General features: G+C 56.2%; 6 protein-coding genes across 6 annotated transcripts; 3 read left to right on the top strand and 3 right to left on the bottom strand.

Annotated features, from left to right (window-relative positions):
* Positions 1-1,659: 1,659 nt before the first annotated feature.
* On the bottom strand, positions 1,660-2,676 carry HRG_02882 (uncharacterized protein; the record flags this gene model as incomplete). Its single annotated transcript, XM_044861353.1, has 1 exon — positions 1,660-2,676. One exon carries the CDS (start codon positions 2,674-2,676, stop codon positions 1,660-1,662), a length of 1,017 nt encoding a protein of 338 aa, XP_044722379.1.
* Positions 2,677-3,383: 707 nt separating this feature from the next.
* On the top strand, positions 3,384-4,808 carry HRG_02881 (cation efflux family domain-containing protein; the record flags this gene model as incomplete). The annotated part of the gene is made up of 2 exons (XM_044861352.1): positions 3,384-3,644; positions 3,705-4,808. The coding sequence occupies 2 exons, from the start codon at positions 3,384-3,386 to the stop codon at positions 4,806-4,808; spliced, it is 1,365 nt and encodes a 454-aa protein (XP_044722378.1).
* Positions 4,809-5,275: 467 nt separating this feature from the next.
* HRG_02880 (dynamin family domain-containing protein) lies at positions 5,276-8,148 on the bottom strand (the record flags this gene model as incomplete). The annotated part of the gene is made up of 4 exons (XM_044861351.1): positions 5,276-5,715; positions 5,774-6,587; positions 6,642-7,798; positions 7,851-8,148. 4 exons carry the CDS (start codon positions 8,146-8,148, stop codon positions 5,276-5,278), a joined length of 2,709 nt encoding a protein of 902 aa, XP_044722377.1.
* A 3,306-nt stretch (positions 8,149-11,454) lies between these two features.
* HRG_02879 (ftsJ-like methyltransferase domain-containing protein) lies at positions 11,455-14,095 on the top strand (the record flags this gene model as incomplete). The annotated part of the gene is made up of 3 exons (XM_044861350.1): positions 11,455-11,622; positions 11,674-13,444; positions 13,539-14,095. The coding sequence occupies 3 exons, from the start codon at positions 11,455-11,457 to the stop codon at positions 14,093-14,095; spliced, it is 2,496 nt and encodes an 831-aa protein (XP_044722376.1).
* Positions 14,096-14,179: 84 nt separating this feature from the next.
* Positions 14,180-15,555, bottom strand: HRG_02878 (cupin-like domain-containing protein; the record flags this gene model as incomplete). The annotated part of the gene is made up of 5 exons (XM_044861349.1): positions 14,180-14,258; positions 14,344-14,409; positions 14,516-14,945; positions 15,020-15,180; positions 15,311-15,555. The coding sequence occupies 5 exons, from the start codon at positions 15,553-15,555 to the stop codon at positions 14,180-14,182; spliced, it is 981 nt and encodes a 326-aa protein (XP_044722375.1).
* Positions 15,556-17,665: 2,110 nt separating this feature from the next.
* HRG_02877 (sterol-sensing domain of SREBP cleavage-activation domain-containing protein) lies at positions 17,666-21,224 on the top strand (the record flags this gene model as incomplete). The annotated part of the gene is made up of 3 exons (XM_044861348.1): positions 17,666-17,697; positions 17,768-20,196; positions 20,332-21,224. 3 exons carry the CDS (start codon positions 17,666-17,668, stop codon positions 21,222-21,224), a joined length of 3,354 nt encoding a protein of 1,117 aa, XP_044722374.1.
* Between the last annotated feature and the right edge of the window lie 685 nt (positions 21,225-21,909).

Below are 21,909 nucleotides of genomic sequence, written 5' to 3'. Positions count from 1 at the left end.
ACTGCAATATCAGGGCACTCAGGGCGCGCGCGTACCGCAAGTTAGTGCATGAACCGACCAAGCGAACCCACAGGGGATCACAGGGCTTTCAGAGGGTCTGGTGCGGGCTAGAGGGGAGCACTCCAGGTACCGCACGGATAACAGTGGCTACCTGGGCCGAGTCCTGACAGGTAGGTACGTAGGTAGTAGGTAGGTAAGTACCTTTTCGGTACTTAGTACCCCTAGGTCTGGTACCTCCAATATCTCTTGTGCAGGGCGGTACCTACTAGTAGGTTGGTACATTTACAAGTGGTACGGTAGTACAGTACCTACCATCTAAGTTGCTGACTGCAAAGATGGGTCAAAAGACAAATGTGAAGACGGGAGAAGACGTGGCGAGGTAGGCATCCATCTGTAGACAGGCACAAGAGAATTTGCCTTTGGGGGGATGAGGCACCTACTCTATTCTGCCAACGTCGCCGTCCGAGGCTCTCTTGCGACCATACGGTCATGCTTGTTGGCCGAGGAGCGGTTGCCCTCTCGACGCATTCTTATACGGCGCCCTCTGCTGACTTCATGAAGAGTTGGGCTGGAGAGGCATGGGCGCTACAGTCCGTGGCAGCCAGAAGCACTGTGTCGCCCAAGTACTGTACGGCAAACGCACACCTGCACGCTTTCGCCGCCGCAGCACGCCACGCCAAAAGGCGTGCACCGCGAACGGGCGCCCGCCCGTGCGGCAAATGTTTGGCCCGCATCCGGTGGCAGCGGCTACATCTGGTACATCTGTGGACAGTGCAGACACAGGGAGCGGCGACACGTTCACGCCCCTTGCGTCCGCTCAAGCAGAGGTGCTTTCTCAACTGGACGACGACGACGGTGGTTGGATGAGCTCCAAGACAGTCATTGGCACCACGCACGTCATGGCATGGCCATGTCCGAACGTCTCTCCCCTCGGTGCGTTTTTGCCATTTTTTAATGACCGCATGGCCGAGCAAACAGTCCATCGGCCCCCTTGCCTTGGCACCGCGGTGGCGATTATATGTGCCGTGGCCAAATACGTACATACATATATGGATGTATTGGCCCAGATCCAAGTTGCCACCACCAGCTCCATGCATGTACAGTGCACTCGTTCATTGGAGACGGTCAGGTCAAATCGCGGTTCGCGCGCCAAAAAAAAAGACCGATGCGACACACCGCCGCGGGCAGCATTCATCGAGAATGAAGCCGTCCGTCGTGCCAGATGATGTGCCCGGGAGACATCGAACACACATGCAGCTGGCCACCCCGACAGACAGTCTCGTCGTCGAGGCAAGGTTGGCTCGGGGCCTTGCAGCCGGTCCAGCCCCAGACATTGTCCAACCCCATGCACAACGACGCCTATTCAGGTTCGCATCTTCCCGTGTGTGCCCTGTGCTAGAGACCCCCGAATGCCTCGGGACGTCCCCGTTCATATGTGTAGGTTCGCTGCCGCGGCCCGTAACTGGCTTCGCATGCAGCCCCAGCCTATCAGCTTCCGATGACAACCCCTTTTCGCTGCACGTGTCTTATGGCACTCGGCCGCGTCTTCGGTGTCGTCCACGACAACGCCTTGAGCGTGTCCGCGTGCAGCGCGCGCTTGCATCGTTGGGTCGCGCGTGCCCATGGGCTCAGGTCGTTCCAAGTCTGCCGCATCCGCCCTCAGTCCCCGCTAATCTTGGCGTGTCGAAAGTACTTCATGCCCACCCAGGCCACCACCACCCAGACCCACGCCATGACTCCCGTCATGATGATGAGCGCGGGATAGTATCCGACAATAGGCAGCGTTGGGTCGTCTTCGAGCTCTGGTGGCGCGTACGGCGTCTTCCCCACGTCCCACGCCCAGCTCCAGACGTCGAGACAAGAGCCCATGCCCATGACAAAGACGAACCAGGTGACTGTGAGTACGACCCAGCCCCACCACTCCGTCTCTGTGTAATCGCTGCCCGAGTCGGGGGGCGGAAGGGCATTTGTGGAGATGCCGCTATACGACAAGGGCGACTTGGCTTGCTGGAACGACCGCTGGCGGTTTGCGGCGCCGCGAGTCGCAAAGTAAGACTCGGACCCTGAAGACATGGACAGGGAGGCTCGTGCCGGCGGCGAGGCCGAGGGCATGTGAAGCATATCCTCCTCATCCGTGGTCGAAGCATAGACATGAGCCCGTTCTCCGTCTCCGTCGGCTTGAGAGACTGTTGCAGTACCCGTCGCTGACGCCAATGACAAGGTCGACCTCTCGGAAGCAGTCTGGCTCGGCTGGCCATGGTCCTGCGCCGGTTGAGGGGGCCCGGCAATCTTGAGACCCAGCGCATCGTGCTCGGCCATGGCAGAGCTGCCGGGAGACAAAGGTTCTGGGTCGGCATCGGCTGCCAGCCCCGAGTCCATGGCCATGTATTTGTCGTCTCTCTTGTCGCGCTGGGCCCCCCTTCCAAGAAGCGCCACCTTTCTAAGGGATCCTCTTCGTCGCCGCGGCCTGTGCTGCTGGACGGGGACAGAGACGGCGGGAGAGGGGGCAGCAGGCACGTCCTCATCGTCGGCTTCCGGACGCAGCTTGGCGTCGGCTGGTGGTCTCAAGAACGGGAGCCGCGAGAGCAGGCCCGAGCCGGAGGAAGCTCGTCGGTGCGATGAGGCCGGGACGGGAGAATCGTTGTGCTGGCAGGCGATGCTTGTGTCGTCTTCCATGGCACAAGGCGCAAGCCACAGGTACTCGCCCGGCGCAAAGGCCCGGTGGCCAAGACGCACTCAGTGTCATGAAACTGGGCTGTTGCAGCGTGCGAGGTCGGTGGAGCGCCGGTCGCAAGGGCCGCAACGACGCCTCAGAACGTTTCGGTCACGCGGCTGGCGATTGAAGGACAAGCGTGGAACGGGTTTCTGCGGATCGGGAGACGAGCCTCGAGAAGGAGATTTGACTTTTGATGTTGCTTTGACGGCGAGGAGACGAGAGCTTGAGGCGGTCGGTATTAATTATGTACAAACACTACCTTGCAAGGGCGAGATATTTGCCTTAGTAATCAATCAAAGTGGCCAGCACCTCTACTTGACCGCAGTCGTCGACGACAATTGCATTACATCGCCAACCCGCCCCGCCCTCGCATACTGTACGTGCTTGCTGCGGTCGCTCGCACGAACCAGTAATCTCAACCCTCGCTGGCTTGGATAGGATTGGAGGTCGCTGCGCCCATCGACACCAGGCTAGCGTGCTGCCGCACCTTCGACCTCGAGCATCGGGCCGGCCAACTACGGAGAGCACCGACGGACAAGGAGAGGCATGGCTGTGACTGCTCAGACCTGCGTGCAAAAGAGCCTCCATCGTCCAGAACCAGCGCTGCCTGCTATCGTCAACCCAGATAACTACCGCCGTGTGCCGCCGCCGCGATAGCTGTGGGCTCATGGAGTCCATCAATGCCCGGTCCATCGCTCAACCTCCTCCCCCAACATTGATTGTCGACGACACCGACGCCCCTACTTTGGCCCCTACCGGTCGCCTGCCTCGCGAGCAGCTTCACCTTGATTCTCCCGCCTCGAGTATGCTGTCTCCGTCGTCCGCCATGTCCAGCGACGGTGACGCCGGGGAGGCGGCCTCGGCCCCTGAACCTACGAACCCTTTCAACTTCACGACACAGGCCATTTCTTCGTCCCCGGTCAAGTCTGTATGTGACTTGGCCCCCTATCCGTGTTGCTGCAACTTGACGCTGACGCTTCCCGGGTAGAACATTGGCCAACGCCGCGGCCACAGATACAAGCACAGCAGCATCTCAGCCCAGCACCAAATCTTCCAAGAACCACCCCAGAGACCACCGCCCGTCCTCCCCGCCTCGCTGCCCATACCCACAGTCGCCGAGGCGTGGAAGAGCATGCACCGGGACCAGCGCACCCGGCTCTACTGGAGCTTGTGCCACCTGGCCGTCGCCGTCTTCATCTTCTTCAGGTCCCACGCCTCCCTCGCCGCCATGGCTCTGTCGCACCTCGTCTTCTTCGACGCCGGGAGCGCCGCCGTTTGCGCCGCCGTTGACGTGCTCGGCAACTTCGAGGTCTGGAGGCGGAGCAGCATCCGGCACCCCTTTGGGCTTGAGAGGGCAGAGGTGCTCGTGGGCTTCGCCCTGTCCATCTTCCTTCTCTTTGGAGGCTTCGACCTCGTCTCTCATAACCTCAAGCACTTTCTCGAAACGTTGGGCAATCACGAGGCCCACCATCACCATGCCCATGCCCACGCCACCCCTGGATCCGTCGGCCTGGTCGCCGCCATCGCCATTGCGAGCACCCTCGTCTCAGCCTACGGCCTGAAGAATCATGCCCGCATCGCAAAGGTCATGAGGGTTTCGTACTTGGCCGCGCTGCCCAGCGTCTTGTCCAACCCCTTCCACTTCCTGACCCTCTTCTTCTCGGCATTGGTTGCTGTGCTGCCCTTGCTATCCATCTCACTCTATGCCTGGCTCGACCGGCTCATATGCGCCATCATTGCCCTGGCCATGTTCGGCCTCGGGATCCGCGTGGCGGTTGCCCAGGGCCTCATGCTCCTCATGTCGTACGGAGGCAGTAGCGGCAATTCCGGCGTCACGTCGGTCTTGCGTGAGATTGAATCGGAATCCGCCATTTCCCGCGTCCAAGAGGCCCAGTTCTGGCAAGTCAACTACGGCCTGTGCATGGCCAACGTCACGGTCAGCGTGGCCAAGGGGTACGACGAGACGGCTCTGTGCAAGCTGCGGAACCGCATCTCGTCACTCATCCAGAACCGGCTCGGTGAGGGCTACGGCACGGGGGGCAACATCCGGTGGGAGGTGACTCTGCAGATGAATTCCGAGGGAGGTGCCTGAAGGCTATCTGACGATTTGTTTTTGAATGCTCCCTTCACCCCTGTTTGGCTTCCAAGCTGCTCTACGCTACATATTAGCCCTGCCCTTTCCTTGCTTGTCATCACACTGCTACTCTTCATTGGGGCGACAGCATCTGTTTCCTTCACTCTTGACATGGCAATGGTTTTATATGGGGAGGGTATCCTTATAGCTACATCGCGGCTGTCCATCTATACCCGTGCGTGGCCTGGTTAATAGTAGGGAGGGGTGTCCGTATACTGAGAAGGGAGCGCCCAAGAGACCAAGCCCGTTGCCCCATCAACTCCCCAAGGGCAGGGGAATGAAGATGTTCGCGACATCTCCCCCGCGCGCCCAGCAGTCTAAACAAATGATGAGAAAAAATAACAAAATATTGGCGGGAAACCGAACAAAGACTCGTAAACATCACGTGTTGCCGCAACCAAGAAGAGACTGCTCCGTAGAGGGCATCAGAACAAGCCCCATCGCCCGCGCGCCTTTTCCGAGTTGCGTTTCCGCCCGCCCGCCAGCCTCTCCCGCTCGCGGCCCTCGAGCTGCCTTAGGCTCTCCATTTTCTCGAGCACCAGCTCCAGCAGCTCCTTGCGGCGGATGACCTCGAGGTGGCGGCGGACCTTGGGGTCCTCCTTGGCAAATTTCTCCACCTCGACCTGCGAGAGGTGGCGCCCGAGGCGGAGGTCGAGCTCGCGCGGAAAGTTGTAGTAAAACTCGGACAGCAGCTCGACGTTGAGGAAGAGGACGGCTGTCGAGGCCAGCTTGGAGGCGGCCGCGTCGAGGAACACCTCGGGGCAGTAGTACTTGTTCTTGACCGAAGCGCACTGCTTTGACTTGATGGCCATGAGGCGCAGCCCGAGGATGTCGGCCCGGTCCCGGAGGAAGACGGCCTCTCGTCCTGAGGTCCCTGGATCAGCGTCATGCAACCAATGGGGCACGGCCGGGGATGAACCTACCTTTGCCAAGGAGAGCAGCGCTGAACCCGCCCGCACCGCTCCGCCCATCGCCCTCAATTACAATGTCGCCCTTTCGGGCCTTGTCGACAAAGCCCATCACCTCCTTGAGCTTCCTCCGGCCGCCCACCGCCGCCTCGAGGTGCTCCAAGGCCGTCTCGCAATGCCGAAGCTCCTCCTTGAGGACGTTGCTGACGTGCTGTCGGCCCTGCACCCACTCGCGCTCTTCCACGTCAACTTCAAACTTGAAAGGCTTGATGCAGTTTTCCACCTGATCGCTCGTGCCGTAGAACTTCTCGTCGAGAATGGCCGCCGCGGCATCCTTGATGGCCTTTCTGGCAAAGGGATGGGTGGCAAAGTTGGAGTTGTCGAGTAGCTTGTCAACGTGGGACTGGAGGGAAGACGCGACAACCGTCGTTGCCAGGCGCCCAACGCCCAACTTGGTGAGCGAGGAAACGGAAGCGTCCAGCTGTCGGTGCCAGTAAAGCGACGACGGGTCAGCCTTGGGAAGGTCGGCAATCGGATCTGGGTCTGGGGGTGCGGCCGAGAGGTCTTCCACGGGCTTGTTCCAGTATCTGGCAGCCAACAGGTCCAGCACTTTTTGGTCTAACTCACTCTTCAACAGCTGTCGCATTTCGGGCCGACCAAACTCGTCGGCGAACTGCTTGAAGGAGTGCTTGAAAGCGTCCAGGCTCTCAGCCAAATAGGACTCGGCCGAGAGCGGCCGGTCGTTGTACTGCACCTTGAACTCGTAGGCCGCTTCTTCCAGCTCTTGCTTGATGGCGTCACTCGTGCCTTGGAGGCTGGATGACATAGTCTGTTCCAGTACCTGCATCAGCTTCCTGCGGAGGGTCGTTGTCCCTACGCTTACTCCAGCATCCGGGCCATACTCGAGAGGATGGGCGGAGAAGAAGGAATTTTCATGCTTGGCAATGACGGCCAGGGGGTTCGCTGATCCCATCTTGAACAGGCCCGGCGACTGCGGCGCCTTTGAAATCACGCCGACATAGCCCAGTCTCAAGGGATACTGCTTGTCGTTTAGGATAGCGGCCCCCTTGATGGGGTCGACCAGGTCCATCTTGGTGATGACGCCAATGGTCCGCTCGCCTCGTGGGTCTACTCTTCTAGAGGCGCGTAAGGCCGTCGAGTTTGCGAGATCCACGTCGGCTGCTGATATCGCCAAGATGACATTCGGGGGCTGGATGTACTTGTCGCATAGCTCCGAGATCTTTTGCTTGAGTTGGAGCGGTTGGTTTTGGCCCACCACTTGGATGTATCCCGGGAGGTCGATGAGGGATAGATCGGGCACGTTTGGCGAGTAGACGGTCAGATGGATGGGGTCGTCGGATACGCATTCGGCATCCGAGACGGCGAGGTTGAGCTCGGTGAGGGTGCGCTGGACAGAAGAAAAGTCGGACATGTGCCGCAGACCAAGGTCTGGGAACTCGCCATATTCCTCCGTTGCTCCAGGTGTGTTGACCAGCGTCAACTCGATGGGCCGGCGGGTCACCATGTTGGATCCTTTTGGCAGAAACTCGTGGCCGACTATGGCTTCCAGGACGGAGCTCTTGCCTGAAGACTGCGAGCCGATGACTACAATGGATGGTAGCGTCAGGGAACTTGACTGGCCGACTTGCTGCAGGATGCTCCGAATCTCAATCATTTTCTTGGTCAGCACCATCATCTGGTCATCTCTGGCTACCACATCGGCGTCGCGAGGGTCCTCTTGGTCCGACTCGTCGTAGCCGTAGGCAGCCGCCGATGCGCCAACGACTGCTGCAGTGCCAGCCCTGCTCTGCTTTGGGTCTCGGTCGCCTCCTGGTCCGCCGGACCCGCCGGTGCCAATGTCCTCATGGATGCGCAGCACCTTTTTGAGCCACTCGGGAACCTCGACCTGCTCCGTAGTAGTGTCCCAGCCCTGGCGCGTTTGCTCGGCCACGTGCTTGGCGCCGTCGAATATGGTGGACGCCGTGCCGAAGACCGAATCCTTTGCTGTGCCGAAGAGCTCGATGGCGAAGTTGCTTGCTTCTGCGAGGGCCTCTTAGTAGGGACGGGGGCATTGGGCAGACGAGAGACTAACGAGTAGCTTGGTATTGGACCCAGGCAAAGGCGCCGATGGCCAGGCCACCAAACATGGCGGGTATCCGGACAAACTTGACGACGAGCTTGGGCAAGAAACGGGCAAACGAGGCGTTGCGTACCATGACGGCATTATGGAAAGCGTTGTTGCCGAACCACACGCGCTTGCGAGTGGCACGAATGGAGGCGTCTGCTCGGAACAAGCCTCCAGCAGAGAATCGATGGAGATGTCGGGCGGATCTGGGCGAGGAACAGGGCGCAAGGGGCCGCTGCGTGACGGCGAGGACGCGTCGGCTCATCGTGGGGGACGAGCGTCTGGTGAGCTATGATGCCGTCGGACACGCATGGGAGAGACCTTCACCAGGCCCTGGAGGGAGAGCGGCGATGGACGGATTGGCGCTGGTGCATTAGAGAAAGGAGGTGACGGAGGCCTGGGCGGAGTTGAAGACATATACACAGTGCACGACGCTGTAGGTAGTTGGTAAGTACGGAATAGGCCGAGGGAAGGAAGGTCATTTTGCATCATGCACTAAGCGCGCGGAGTTGTTTTCAATGCGAGGCCGCGTCAAGGTACAGGGACTGCCGCGTGTGTGTGTACCTGTACCTCCGGAGACCTTGGGTAAGTCAGCCCACCTAAAGTCTGGCACACCCCAACACCGGCACTCTCCACAACACCATCGCGTCGTCAAATACATTACATTGCAACCGCGTTTTCTCGTGCATCTCTTGCCCTATAATTATAAAATAAATACTATTTATATCAGCGATGCTCGGCTTTCTAAGTATACCGAAAACCAGCTCTAAGAAGCACTCGAAGCTATTAAAAACGGGATACCTTAGCTTTATACTAGTCGAAAGTAGGGTATTCTAAGAGGGACCCTCTATATACGTCTTAAAGGGGCTCTACCTATTAAGGAGGCAAAAGAGGCATATTAGAGGCTTAGCCGAGAGTAGGAAAAATACCTTGCCGACTAGGTTCTTGCCTAGGTCGTCCTTAGGCTACCTCTAACGCATTATTAGGTTAAGGAATTTACCGGCTATATCGTTAAGGCCGGCGGCGATACCCGTCCGCTTAGGAAGTAGTAGATTTCGGGCTTTTTAGCCCGGAACCTAGAGATTAGTACTATTAAAGGTAGATCTCTCAATTCTACTCGTTAATCTGCGCCTATACTGTATCGGGAATAGTTCTAATTACTTAAGCTACCGGCTATATAGCAATCCCACCGAGTCCCGCTTTAATATAGACGAAACGGGCATCCTCGGGGCCTCGGCTCTAATAGTCTAGTACTAGGAGCTTAGAAGCGAGAGACTCTTAAAAGCAGCTAGGATCGCGTTATTACTATAATAGTCGAATACGTCTCTACTATAGGCTAGGCCTTAACTCCCCTTATAATTTTTAAGGGTTAAGACCTTTAATACTAATAGTTCCCTAATAAACTTAATTTTCTATAAGATTAAGACTTTATTGCCTCCTTAAAGGGCTAGATAAGTAATACTATTGCTATTTAGTAGCTAAAGTAGGTTTTTATCCCTTAAATAAAGCACTATAAGTAAGGTAATACTCTTCTTATTATTAACGGCTATAGGAGTTATTAGACTAATAATTTTATATACGAATGCTTTTAGAATAGTATATATCTCCTTTTCTTACTATTATACTCCTTATATATCCTCTAATTACTCGATATCTATAAGAAGGTATAAGTAATAAGCGTAGAATTAGGTAATCAATAACGTAAGCGGAAAGATTAGTCGAAGGAGTATAGGGTAGGATTTCGTCCGGAATTTATAATAAGTATATAAGGGGCTGAATAATATATTAAAAGAATAGCGTTGTAAAGGATACTTATAAACTTACTTATTCTATCTACTACTCCTAGGGAAATCCTTCGTTTTTTATAGACTATTGCTCGCCTACTAGTAGACTAATTAGTTAGATTTCTAGCATATTCTATAGTGCTTAAAAAGCTCTATCTATAGTATATCTTCTTAACTTAGTAGGTGGTCTAATTATAGCGTAATAGTTAACGTAAGACTATAGGTTCTAGCGTAAGTAGTAGATTTAACTGGAACGTTCTATGCCCTACCTATTCTCGTATCGCGGATATCTTCGGAACTACTAAGCTAAAATAGGTAATAGGGTATCCGTTCTGCTCGTAATTAACTTATATATTTTATATATATTTTTATTTATAAGGATAGGTTTATCCTAACCCGCTTTTTCTAGAGGAAGGTATAGATATCTAGTAAAGGTCTTTATCTTTAAGGGTTATTCCCTTAGACTATATTATAGAACCTCTTTTTACTAGCTTATTCTATAGAGCCTCCCTATTCTTATTATTTCTTTATAATAGTAAAATAGGAATATAAGGGTATATTCTTATAATATCTTAGTTTTCTCGTCTATTAAGGCCGTATACTAATATTAACTTAAGAAAATTATATCTTTCGACGATATAGCGCTAATTAATAAGGCTACCTTCCTTTATATCTACTATAAAGCCCGGTAGGCTAGCCTAACCGAAAAGAATATTAAGGGAGGTTAGTATAGGTCTAGTTTATAGCTAATTAATATAGTAAAGCCCTTATTAAGCCGCTTCGTCTTACTATAGCCGTTAACGCTATTAACGCTATTAAAAAGGAAGAATATTAGCTCTTTAGCTAATAATAATACCCTTAAAACGCCTAAACGATTATTAGAAGTTCGCCGCCTCGTTATAGGGCTAGAAAATCGCGGTTAAGTTAACCGTATAATCCGACTACTCTTTAGTAAAGTTAGCCGCGCCCTTAATAATTAAAATTAGTAGCTTATAGCTACCTAGCTTCGAATATAATAGCTTAAGTATTAATTATATCGTCTATAGCCTCGAAAATAGAAAAAGGTTTTATAGGATCCTAATAGCCGGTTCGTACGGATTAATTAAGTTATTAAGACGAGGCAGCGGCTCGAGCGCATCCTCGAGCTAGCTGCTATTGCCGTAGCCAATTAAGACGTAGATTTTAAAGCTCTATATAGTAGCTGGCAGCTTAAATAGCTAGAAACGCTATAATTAACTATCGTAACGTTAAAATGCGGCTTTAATTACTGTTGGAATGTGCCTGCCTTGGTGTTGTGGAGAGTGCCGGTGTTGGGGTGTGCCGGACTTTAGGTGGGCTGACTTACCGCTGCGAACCCGAGTCAGTACTAGTACCACTACTGAGTTATAAGATACTAGTACCTGGCAACTTGAGGGCTGGGTGGGGAAGGTGGCCGTCGAGGCACCGAGTACGGACTTTTCGACATCATGTATTCCCGAAAACGTTGTTCTCTTCTTCCGGAGCTTTGGACAAGTACATCTCGACATTTTCCAACCAAGGATCAATGGACTTGCTGGTCGCTTTTTTGCCGCTCCCACAATGTACGAGGCAGAAGCCCAAGTACTGGTACATGCATTGTTCTCCAACAAACCCCCCACCAACTTGACCCACCTGTCTACTCTTGGCGCTCTATCTCCACGTGACCGATCCCTTTTATCGACCCTGCAGCAGCGACGAAATTTCAAAAGACTTTGGGTAGATGCAGTTTTCGAACATCCTGCTTCCCTGCTCAACCACAGCTCGCCGTCATGGCGATTCAAAAGAAGCACGGCAAGGGCCGCCTCGACAAGTGGTACAAGCTTGCAAAGGAAAAGGGCTACCGTGCCAGATCTGCCTTCAAGCTCATCCAATTGAACAAAAAGTATGGCTTCTTGGAAAAGAGCAAGGTCCTGCTGGATCTTTGCGCCGCGCCTGGTGTAAGCTGCACCTCGTCTCTCCCCCGTTGTCTGGGCTAACCCTCTACGCAGTCGTGGTGCCAGGTAGCCGCAGAGGTTATGCCCGTCAACAGCCTGATCGTCGGCGTTGATCTGTCCCCCATCAAACCCATCCCCAAGGTCATCACTTTCCAGAGCGACATTACTACCGAAAAGTGCCGTGCCACCATCCGTCAGCACCTCAAGACGTGGAAGGCCGACACGATCCTCCACGATGGCGCCCCCAACGTTGGTGTCGCATGGACCCAAGACTCTTTCAACCAGGCCGAGCTCGCCCTGCAAGCAATGAAGCTCGCCACCGAGTTCCTCGTCGAGGGCGGCACCTTTGTCACAAAGGTTTTCCGTTCCAAAGACTACAACCCATTGCTCTGGGTGCTTAACCAACTTTTCACAAAGGTGGAAGCCACCAAGCCTCCCTCCTCCCGAAACGTCTCTGCCGAAATTTTCGTCGTCTGCAAAGGCTTCAAGGCCCCCAAGCGAATCGACCCTCGCTTCTTGGACCCAAAGTCTGTCTTCGCGGAGCTGGCCGGCGCGACGCCCAACAACGAGGCCAAAGTCTTCAACCCAGAGACCAAGAAGCGCAAGCGAGACGGCTACGAGGAAGGCGACTACACCCAATTCAAAGAGGTCCCCGCGAGCGAATTCGTTCAGACCACCGATCCGATCGCCATTCTCGGCAGCTCCAACAAACTCACCTTTCAGCAGCCGCTTGACGGAGACGTCGCGCTTGCTGCGCTCGACAGACTCCCCGAAACGACACCCGAGATCCGAACCTGTTGTCAAGACCTCAAGGTTCTGGGCCGCAAGGAGTTTAAACTTCTCTTGAAGTGGCGTCTGAGAGTAAGAGAGATTTTCGGTCTCGGCTCAAAGGATCCAGCGCCAGACGAGGTAGCAGAGGAAGTGGCCGAAGTGGAGTCGATGGACGACGAACTCAAGATTCAAGAAGAGCTGCAGGGGATGCGAGACAGAGACCAGTCCAAGAAGAAGCGAGAAAAACGCAAGGAGAATGAACGCAAACAGCGCGAAATCGTGCGAATGCAACTCAACATGGTTGCGCCCATGGACATCGGCATGGAAGAGGCAGGCCCACTTGGCGAGGGCTCCATGTTTTCGCTGAAAACCGCCGACAAGAGCCAGGCGATGCGGCGACTGGCTCGCGGCAAAATGGTTGCAGCATCATCCCGAGACAAGAATCGCGACAGTGGCGTCGGCCAGACTGGAGACGACGATGACGACAGTGATGACGAGGAAGACCGGCTAGAGCGAGAGCTTGATTCCATGTACAACAACTACCGCGAGCGCAAGGCCGAAGCCGATGCAAAATATCGCGCTAAGAAGGCGAGAGAGGAGCGCGGCGACGATGAATGGGAAGGGCTGTCGGAAACTGCAAAATCCGAGGGGGATGAATCGAGCGAGCTGGATGAGAGTGACGACTCATCGGATGACGACGACGATGAGCAGCCTTCGGCGAGCCTGTTGATGGACCTCGATAATTCGGAATCATCAGGCGATGGGCTGTCCAGACGAGCGACAGCCTTTTTCAACCAAGACATCTTCAAAGATATTACCAACGTCATTCAAGGGCCAGAAGCCGTCCGGGGCGTAGAGGCTGGGCGGAAGACAAAGGATGTCGTGCACAAACCAAAGTCGGGACCTGAGCGAGCTTCTCGTGTCAAGTCGACAACTGTCCAAGTGCAATCTGCAGCTGACTCAGACTCGGAGAATGGGCAGTTTGAGGTTGTCAAAACTGCGGAAGTGGACGACTGGGAAGAGGAACCGAAACGGCGTTCAGATGGACGGTTTGGTGAGTTGCCCCCTGGCATCTTTTATTCTGCCCGGTCCCCTATTCTACGTTTCAGCCCCTTTGTCCGGGTTGGGCACTAACAAGGATCAACCAGACATCGACATCGTTACAGCAGAGGCAATGACACTGGCGCACCAGCTCGCCACTGGTCAAAAGACGTCACAGGATGCCATTGACGAGGGATTCAACAAGCATGCCTTCCGCGACCGGGACGGGCTTCCGGAATGGTTCTTGGACGACGAGACGAGACACGATAAGCCTCAGAAACCCATCAGCAAGGCTGCTGCACAAGCAATCAAGGAGAAGATGCGGGCTTTCAACGCCCGACCCATCAAGAAGGTGCGGGAGGCAAAGGCCCGGAAAAAGTTCAAAACTGCCCAGAGATTCGAGAAGCTCAAGAAAAAATCGGACATGCTCGCCAATGACGAGGGCATGACGGAAAAGGACAAGGCCGAGAGCATTGCTAAGCTGCTCAGCAAGGCTGCTCGGAAGAAGCCATCGCAGCCGGCCAAGCTGGTTGTGGCCAAGGGCGCAAATCGGGCCATCCAAGGTCGACCGAAGGGAGTCAAGGGCCGGTACCGGATGGTGGACCCAAGGATGAAGAAGGAGCTGAGAGCTCAGAAGAGGGTGTCTCAACGCAAGAAGAGGTAGAGCAGCACGGAATCGAACGAGAGCTTGGATGTCTCGTCGACGATTGACTTGTCGCCGGGACGCGCATTATCATGAATTTGTCTGTCAACCGCCGATGCCTTTGCCAAGGGTTCGTAGGAAAGTGGAAAGGGGGAACAGTGGCCCACTAAACTCCATGTCATACCTATGGAAGTGAGATAATGCAACGTGGAGAGGCGAGGTAACCCATGGGATGGCCAGATTTCCTCGTGATTGACAGGAAGACTGACCAGTAGTTGATGGCGACAACGAACCCCTCGCCGCCTGCTGGACAAGATTGCGTGACCTTGTGGTACCTTTCGCGAGCCGAGTCAGTATTGGAACGACAGCGAAGCTCATGCGAAATTGGAGTGACTCGGGGGCCCATGCTCCGATGGAGAGCCCAAAACGTTCTGTACTCACCACATGGCTGGGAGGTAGAGCATATCTCCAGGCTCTAGAGTCACACGCAGTGGCCTCGCCAAGGGCGAGAGAGGGGTGGCGTTTGTCTCGGGGTCATCCGGGTCCCAGGTGGCAAAGGGAACGGGCTCGCTGCCGTCGTCGAGACAGAGGGAAAAGCCCTCGCTTGTGCGGACGTAGGTGGCCGGCGGCAGCAGCTCCTCGTTCATGCAGGGATGGCACAAGGGCGGCAAGAGGACAAACGTCTTTCTGCCGACAATCTGGACAAAGATGTTTTCAAAGTTGTCCTTGTGGGTTGCCGTGACGGAGTAGGAGTTGCCTATCCAGAGGTTGATTGCATCTGGCGACTTTTGGAGGGCTATGCGGGCAAAGGGAATGTCCTTTTGGGCATCGGGGAAGAGGGTCAAATACTCGTCGCGGAGATTGTCGTTTTCTGCGAGCAACATGGGCGGTAAGGACTCAGCATTACATTCAGACAGGGTCAAGGTGAGAAAGGGGGCGTCGAACGGGTCTGCGCGTATCTTTTTTCCGACTCGGGGGGGAAGTCCGGGTCTGTTTCTTGCTGGATGACGTATTTGAGGAACTGGTCGAAGGGCTGAGACTCTTCATGAGGCTTTGCGAGCACCGTCTTGTTGTGCTTGGAAGAGAATGTCGGCGAATCGGCATTGCTGAGGGTTGTCGTCATCAGCCACTGTGATTTGAGTAATTGGCCGAAGTCGCACGTGGATGTTGTCTCATCCCGTCTCCATCTCTAGGAAAGCGAGGAACACGGACGAGGGCAGAGGAGGCCGGACTCACCCCTCGGGAGTGACGGCCACGTTGACGGAGTGGTCTCGCAGGGCAGCCTTCAAGTAGGCGGCGTCCCACTTCTGGGTGGCGTTCCAGGAAGAGGCGCCTCGGCGGACGACAAAGGGCGAGTTGCGGGCGACGAAGCGCATGAACTCGAGGGGGCTCGGCTCCTCGTCGAGCTCCAGGACTGAAGGGCTGTTGAGCTCGTTGAACGTGGTGATGAGCTCCTCGAGAGCGGACTCTGTCGTCTGCATGGCCGCCATCCGGGCCAACGGTGAGCGCAATAAAGAGCAACGGGCAGCGATTTCCCAAGGCTGTTGCTGCAGCTGAGGAGGCTCGAGGTCTGTGAAGTGGGCGAAGTTGGAAGAAGCAACAGGGACTTTGCGGCTCTTTCGGCGTGCCAAGAGGAAGAGCCAAGGGCAAGGACATGTGCAGGCCACGTGGAAAGGCCGAGGAGAGGTCGTACAACATGTACAGTACATACAGACTCTACCTTACGGAAGAAACCGTTCAACGGGTGGGCCCAAGGAGAGAGGCTGGCCATGGAGAACGTTGGATGACGATTGCTGCCCCGTTGGTGGGCTTTGGACTACAGTGTGAATATCTTTCGTATGTGGAAGTCGGCACGGAGTACGGTATACATTGGCTGTGATGCTCGGTCGACTGCTTCCATCCATGGTGCCATGGCGGGTGGCATCAAGAGGCGCAGGTGAGGCGGCGTGCCAATCCCTGCTGCCGGAGCACAGCATCGGCACGCTTGAACGGCCAATGGTTGACGGCATTGAGCACCGAATTGGCTCGTTCCACGACCAAGCTGGAAGGGCCATGGGGTCGATGCTCTACTGGACTGCTATTCTCTATTGTGTCTTTCTCCAGTGTCACTGACTTTAACCCAAGAAAACGGATAGTCAGAGGCGGTCCATCCTGCCGGAGAGAGTCCTGCCGGAGAGAGCCACGATGAAACCTGCGAGGGCCGGACGTAGGCCAACTAACAACCTCATCCGTTCCTCTCCTCCGCCCGGAGAGAGTCGAGACTGCAGCAACAAGGACCCGAGCCAGCAAGAGCCTTGGCTTGTGGGAACTCGGCTCGGCCGGATCAGACTCGCCGTCCCTGCCGGCGCTTTATGAATTGTCCGATGAATAGTCCGGAGCGAGGGCGGCATAGCCCACCCCGGCCGCCAGCCGCTTGCGCCCCGCTCCAACATGGATCCAGCTCAGTGAGCGAGCGGGCCGGCCGTGTCTGCTCAGCTCTGACTCGGACTGGAAAGGCTACAGCCCCCATGGTGTAAACACGGCGTGCCAGAGGTACGACATCTTGACCTAGTACGAGAGCTTTCCGAGCTTGCCTCAACGAGCTCCCCAGATACCGCGAGGGGAACGGACGGCCGGCCAAGAAGACTGGCCCCAGGCCCAAGGGCGGCGGGCAGCTGCCCAGGTGTGGCATAACTGTATGAGTGCAATGACGGACTTGCTATATAGACTTTGAACCACATTATAGACCTTTTTGTTGTTGTAGAACATGCGAGATGACACTTTGCCATCTCCGATTTATCCGTCTCGACAGCTGAGGAGCTCTCGAGTCGAGAAGACGCGCCGAGCACTTGCTGACAGGCAGCGGGTTTCTTTCCTTTTCGCCCAAGCAAGTACAGTGTACATAAAGTAGGTAACTGTACCTAGGTGGTGATAGGTACCCTTCCTTGTACGTACCGATTGCTTTAGCTTGTTATTGGCCTTGGGCATTGGGCAATTATACCTACGGTACGTAAGGTAGGTACCTAGGTAGGTAGGTGCCTAGGTAGCTAGGACGCCGCTTGCATCAACTTAGCTCGGCGGTACGTACTACTCTGTACTCCACCACCCAAGCCAAGCAAGCAAGTATCTTTACATAAGTAGATACCTACCTAGGTAGGTACCACTGACAGACCCGTCGGGTGTGTGTACCTACCTACCTTACTGACATGTCCCGGCGTCAAGTATAGGGTACGAGACCAAGTGCCAAGGTGTCCAGCTTTTCCATCAGCCGCATCGAGATTCAACCTCTCAGCATCCAAGCCGAAGCCGACGGGACCCGTTTCCCCTTGCTTCGTCCGCTCTCTCTCGCGCTCTCCTCCCCACTCTCAATCATCGAGCGGCCGCGTGAGCAGGCCTAGGGCTGGCCCGCTGGGTGCCACAAGTTTCATCCAGTCTCACCATGTCATGGATCCATCATAACTGGTCACCGAACAAGCCAGCACATGCCATGCTCCATCGACGACGCCCGGCACATCTCTCCACCCGCCCTCGTCCTCATGCTCTACGACGGCGCCGGGCCATGCGACGTCGCTGAGTCTGCCGAGCAAGCCTTGCTCTAAGAACATTCGCTCCATGATCTGGTATCTCCTGTATCCGCTGCGAGGGTAAGCTGCCCGTGGCTCGTCGCCCTGCCCGGAAAGCTCGCAACCGGCTAACCATACTCCTCACCCTCAGAACCACGGAGGCGCCTACCCTCCCCTCCTCGCACCCCCTGCGCGCCGTCTTTGCTCGCTACGGCCGCTATGCTGCCTGCCACGTCGTCGCCACCCTCCTCGTCACTGCCGCCGTCGTCACCATCCTCATCTACCCCATCCCCTTTCTCTTCACCAGCGACTTCATCAATGGCGCCTCCAACCTGCCGCGTCATGTCTGGACCGTCGCCCAGCCCTTGCCCTACGACACCGCCGTCGAGCCCGACATCACCATGCGTTCCATGTGGGTGCACGCCAGCTATATGCGGGCTTTAAACGCCGACCTGCTCACCTCGGCTCTCGAGCTCCAAGACCATCTCCTCGGCATCACAAAGAACTTCAGCCCGGCCCGCGCCCATCGTCCCGCGCCTCCGCTGCCCGCCGCCCTGCACACCGACGCCCTGTCGCTGGCCCAGCGGGACGCCGCCCACGTTGCCAACGGACTCACCTCGCGCTCGTGGTTCTTCCACTCGCCCCTGCTGTATTGGGGCTGCTCTCGTGAGCGCATCCTGGCTGATGAGGATATCCTGTCTACTGTCAATGACAGGAAGAACCAGTCTACGTCTGCCAATGTCACGCTCCGTCATTCAATCGTCTTCAGCGGCAAGCGCTTCGAGGACCGTCGCCTCTTGGCCGCCGATGCCCTCGTCATCACCCTCCTCCATCTTCGCGACTCCCCCGTCGGCCGCGAGTGGGAGAAGAGAGCGCTCGAGCTCCCGCAGAAGGTGGCGGACAAGTGGAGCCTCTATCCCGCCGACGGCCGCGCCTCGTCGAGCCAGCTGTACGAGTTCCAGTTTCGGCCCATTTCGGTGCAGGACATGATTACTCTCGCCCTCGCCTACGGCCTCACCCTCCTCTACTTCCTCATGAGCCTGTCCAAGCTCAGGGCCGTCAAGTCAAAGGTTGGCCTCATCGTTACCATCATGGCGCAAATCATCTTCTCTGTCATGTCCAGCTTCACCCTCTGCGCCATCTTCAAACTCGACCTCTCGCGCATTCCACGGGCCGCCTACCCCCTCGTCGTACTGGCCATGAGCCTCGAGCACATTTTCAGGCTCATCAATGCCGTCATCATCACCCCCCTCGAGGACAGCGTCAACAACAGAATAGGCCAAGCCTTTGGCGAAACCGCCCCCACGGCCCTGGCAAGCACCCTCCAGAACGTTCTGATACTCGCCGGCCTTTCTCGCCTGGTGTCGCCGGGCGTATCCGAGTTTTGCGTCTTTGCCGCCATAGCCATCGTCTTCGACTCCTTCTACTTGAGCACCTTTTTCCTCGCCGTCCTCAGTGTCGATGTCCGCAGGATGGAGCTCGGCGACGCGCTGGCCAAGGCGTCGCGGCGGCGCAATCGCGGTAGACCAGACGGGCGCGCCAACCGTCGGTCGTGGTGGGACCAGGTCCTTCAAGGCAAGATTGCCATGTCGACCCGCATCGCCGGCACTATTGTTATGTTTGGTTTCGTGCTTATTGCGCAGTGGCACTTTTTCGGCGACGAGGGCTTGCTGAGAAAACTCCTCCGATTCTACAGGGGAGCGGATCCGGAGCAAGCTCTGGGCAGTGCGACGTCGTCTCCGCTCGAGGACATCCACCAAGCAAGGAGCCCCACATCGTGGTTGCGGATGCAAGATCATGAGACGGCTCGAGAGGTCATCAACATCATCAAGCCCTCGTCGTACGGCTACGTGGCCCGCGTGTACGATCCTCTCGTCTTTGTCTTGAAGGACTCGGACCGCACGCCACCTGGAAAAGAGCCCACGCTACTCCCGGCGGCGTACGATTTCATACAACACGAGTCGGCGCGGTTCATCGTCATCGTCATTGTTGTCGTTGCCGCCCTTCGCCTACTGACCAACTTTCTTCTGTGGGAGGGCGACGATGACCTCAAGGACCAGCATGAACTGGACGACTCTCCGCTCTTGTCCGTCAAGTCCATGGCCAGGGGCCACGGCATGGATGTGATTTTGTTGGCGGCGTCTGCGGATGGTCTTGTCGTCTCCGTCAGTCTCGATCACACCATCCGGGCCTGGTCGATCCGCGGCATGGGAACGAGCTATGTCATTGCAAGTGGCGACGAAGCTGCAGCCACCATTTTCCCAGTCATCGCCATGGCAATTGATGAACGGTCAAAATGGCTCGCGCTGCTGTCGAGGCCCAAAAGAGCCGCCCACCCCGGGATCTCTTTCTGGAACCTCAAAGACAGAGTATGGGGCCCGTCGGTCCAGGCCGACAGCTGCAAACTCCGGCCAGTGGCCCTCTTGTTCGACCCTAGCGCGCCTTGTCACGAGCCGAGGGCTCTTGTCGTGCAACAGGACGGCTCGTTGACTGAGATCGTGGCATGCGAATCGACTGAGCGTCAGGCCGGGCCAGTCTTTCCCGGGCAGCTCACATGTGCTCGCATGCTGGCCCGAAAAGGTATGGAACGAAGCGCGCCACCCCTCCTTTGCTGCTCTGAAAAACGGACACCCTCTAGCACCCACGGAGACACAGCTGACGGCGGTATGCCTGCAGAGCACGGGGAGTCGACTCGGCAAGCTATCATTCTGGCAGTATCGAGACAAGGCGAGGTCTGCATGGCGTCTCGGAGCACAGATGCATGGCGATGCAGACGTCTTGCGATTGACGGCCGAGAGGAACCAGGCGCACACGTGATCGAGGTCCTACCCGCCCTGGATCTGTTTGTCGTGGCGGCGGGCGACCGCGTCCACCTCATCAATGCCGGAGAAGGGCTCGTACTGCAGACACTGGAAACGGAAAAGATGCTCACCCGACCCCTGAGATGTGCATATACGTGCCACCGGCTTTCGCAGGCCGGTTCGGTGGGTCTGACGTCCTTTACGCTCGGCTATGTCGAGGCCAGCTCTGGAGATTGCATTTTGCAGACGTTTGTGCCTCGAGATGACTGCGACGCCATGTTTTTGCAGACGCCATGCGAGGCGCCCAACAACGACTGGTGCACGTGGGACTCTGCTAGGGAGACGCGGAAGCGCGTAGCGGATCCGGGTGTGTGGGACATGGTTTCCGACGGCAGCGCCGTGGGGATCCGATACAATGCGCCGAAAAGCAGAGGGTGTCAGGACAGCGGCTCGTCGGGGCTTCGGAACCGCCATGGCAGATGGACACCGGAGCCAGACCCACTCGAGGGCTGGCAGGTCTGGACAGCATCGTTGGCAGGCGGGCGGCCCGAGGAAGACGAGTCGCAGCGGCTGGTCAAGGAGGGGGAGCAAGCCGAGCACCTGTTGGTGACGGAGGTGGGACCGAGAGCCAAGGCCGGGCTGAACGCGGTGGCCTTTGGCTTTGGCGACATGGTGAAGCTGGTGATTGTCGGGGGCCAGGTGCGGCTCGACGAGGGCGCCGAGGACGGGAGCCAAGAGTCGTGGATGAACACAGGGTCCAGACGACGCAAAGCAGGCACCGGGACCCGAACAAGAGGGCCGACGTGAGCATGGCAGGATTCGTCGACATGGTAGACGATTGATTTATATGTGAAGGAGGTGTTTGGATTTGTACAGTGCAACAGCGAGGCGCAAGGGCAGGGGCGTGAAGCGCAAGCAGAAGGCAGCGAGCCCAACAGCCAATGGGCAAGAAGGACTGCTCTGTACGGCGCATGTAGACTAGTTTATTGCACACGTACGAAGTGTAGGACAGAGGATGCCGTCCAAAGCGGATGAGGCTGTTCCGGGCCAAGGTGAAGAGGGCTTCACCGCCGTTTGTTGGGGGGGAGAAGAATGGCACGATGCAGTCTTGGTGGAGGAGGATGTCCGGAGAGGAAAAGGGAGGAGGTTGGGAGAGTGCGAGTAGGTGCAGTAGTTGCAAGTTGGAGCGCACGGCATGTTACGGTGGTACCGATGTGGATTCTGTAATTACCTGGCATGCTGGCCTCTCTACCTTGTGTATCTGCTTACTGTACGGAGTACCATATGATTAACCTTGGCTCGGTACCTTAGGTAGGTAATTAGGTCGAAGCCTACTGTAATAAGCAGGACTTATCGTGGGGTCGATTTGCGGAGTAATTTCGGGAAATCGTATGCGATTACATATCTACCATCTGATAAGTGCCCGGCGCCGCGCACGCGAATATCTCCACGGCCAGCAGCCCAATCGAGGCCATTCCGGGGCCTGGGGGAC

The sequence above is a fragment of the Hirsutella rhossiliensis genome, assembly GCF_020360975.1.
Source record: "Hirsutella rhossiliensis strain HR02 chromosome Unknown scaffold00003, whole genome shotgun sequence".
NCBI classification, from domain to species: Eukaryota; Fungi; Ascomycota; class Sordariomycetes; order Hypocreales; family Ophiocordycipitaceae; genus Hirsutella; species Hirsutella rhossiliensis.
Note: the sequence above shows the minus strand (reverse complement) of the source record. Positions and strands in the feature narration are given on the sequence as shown.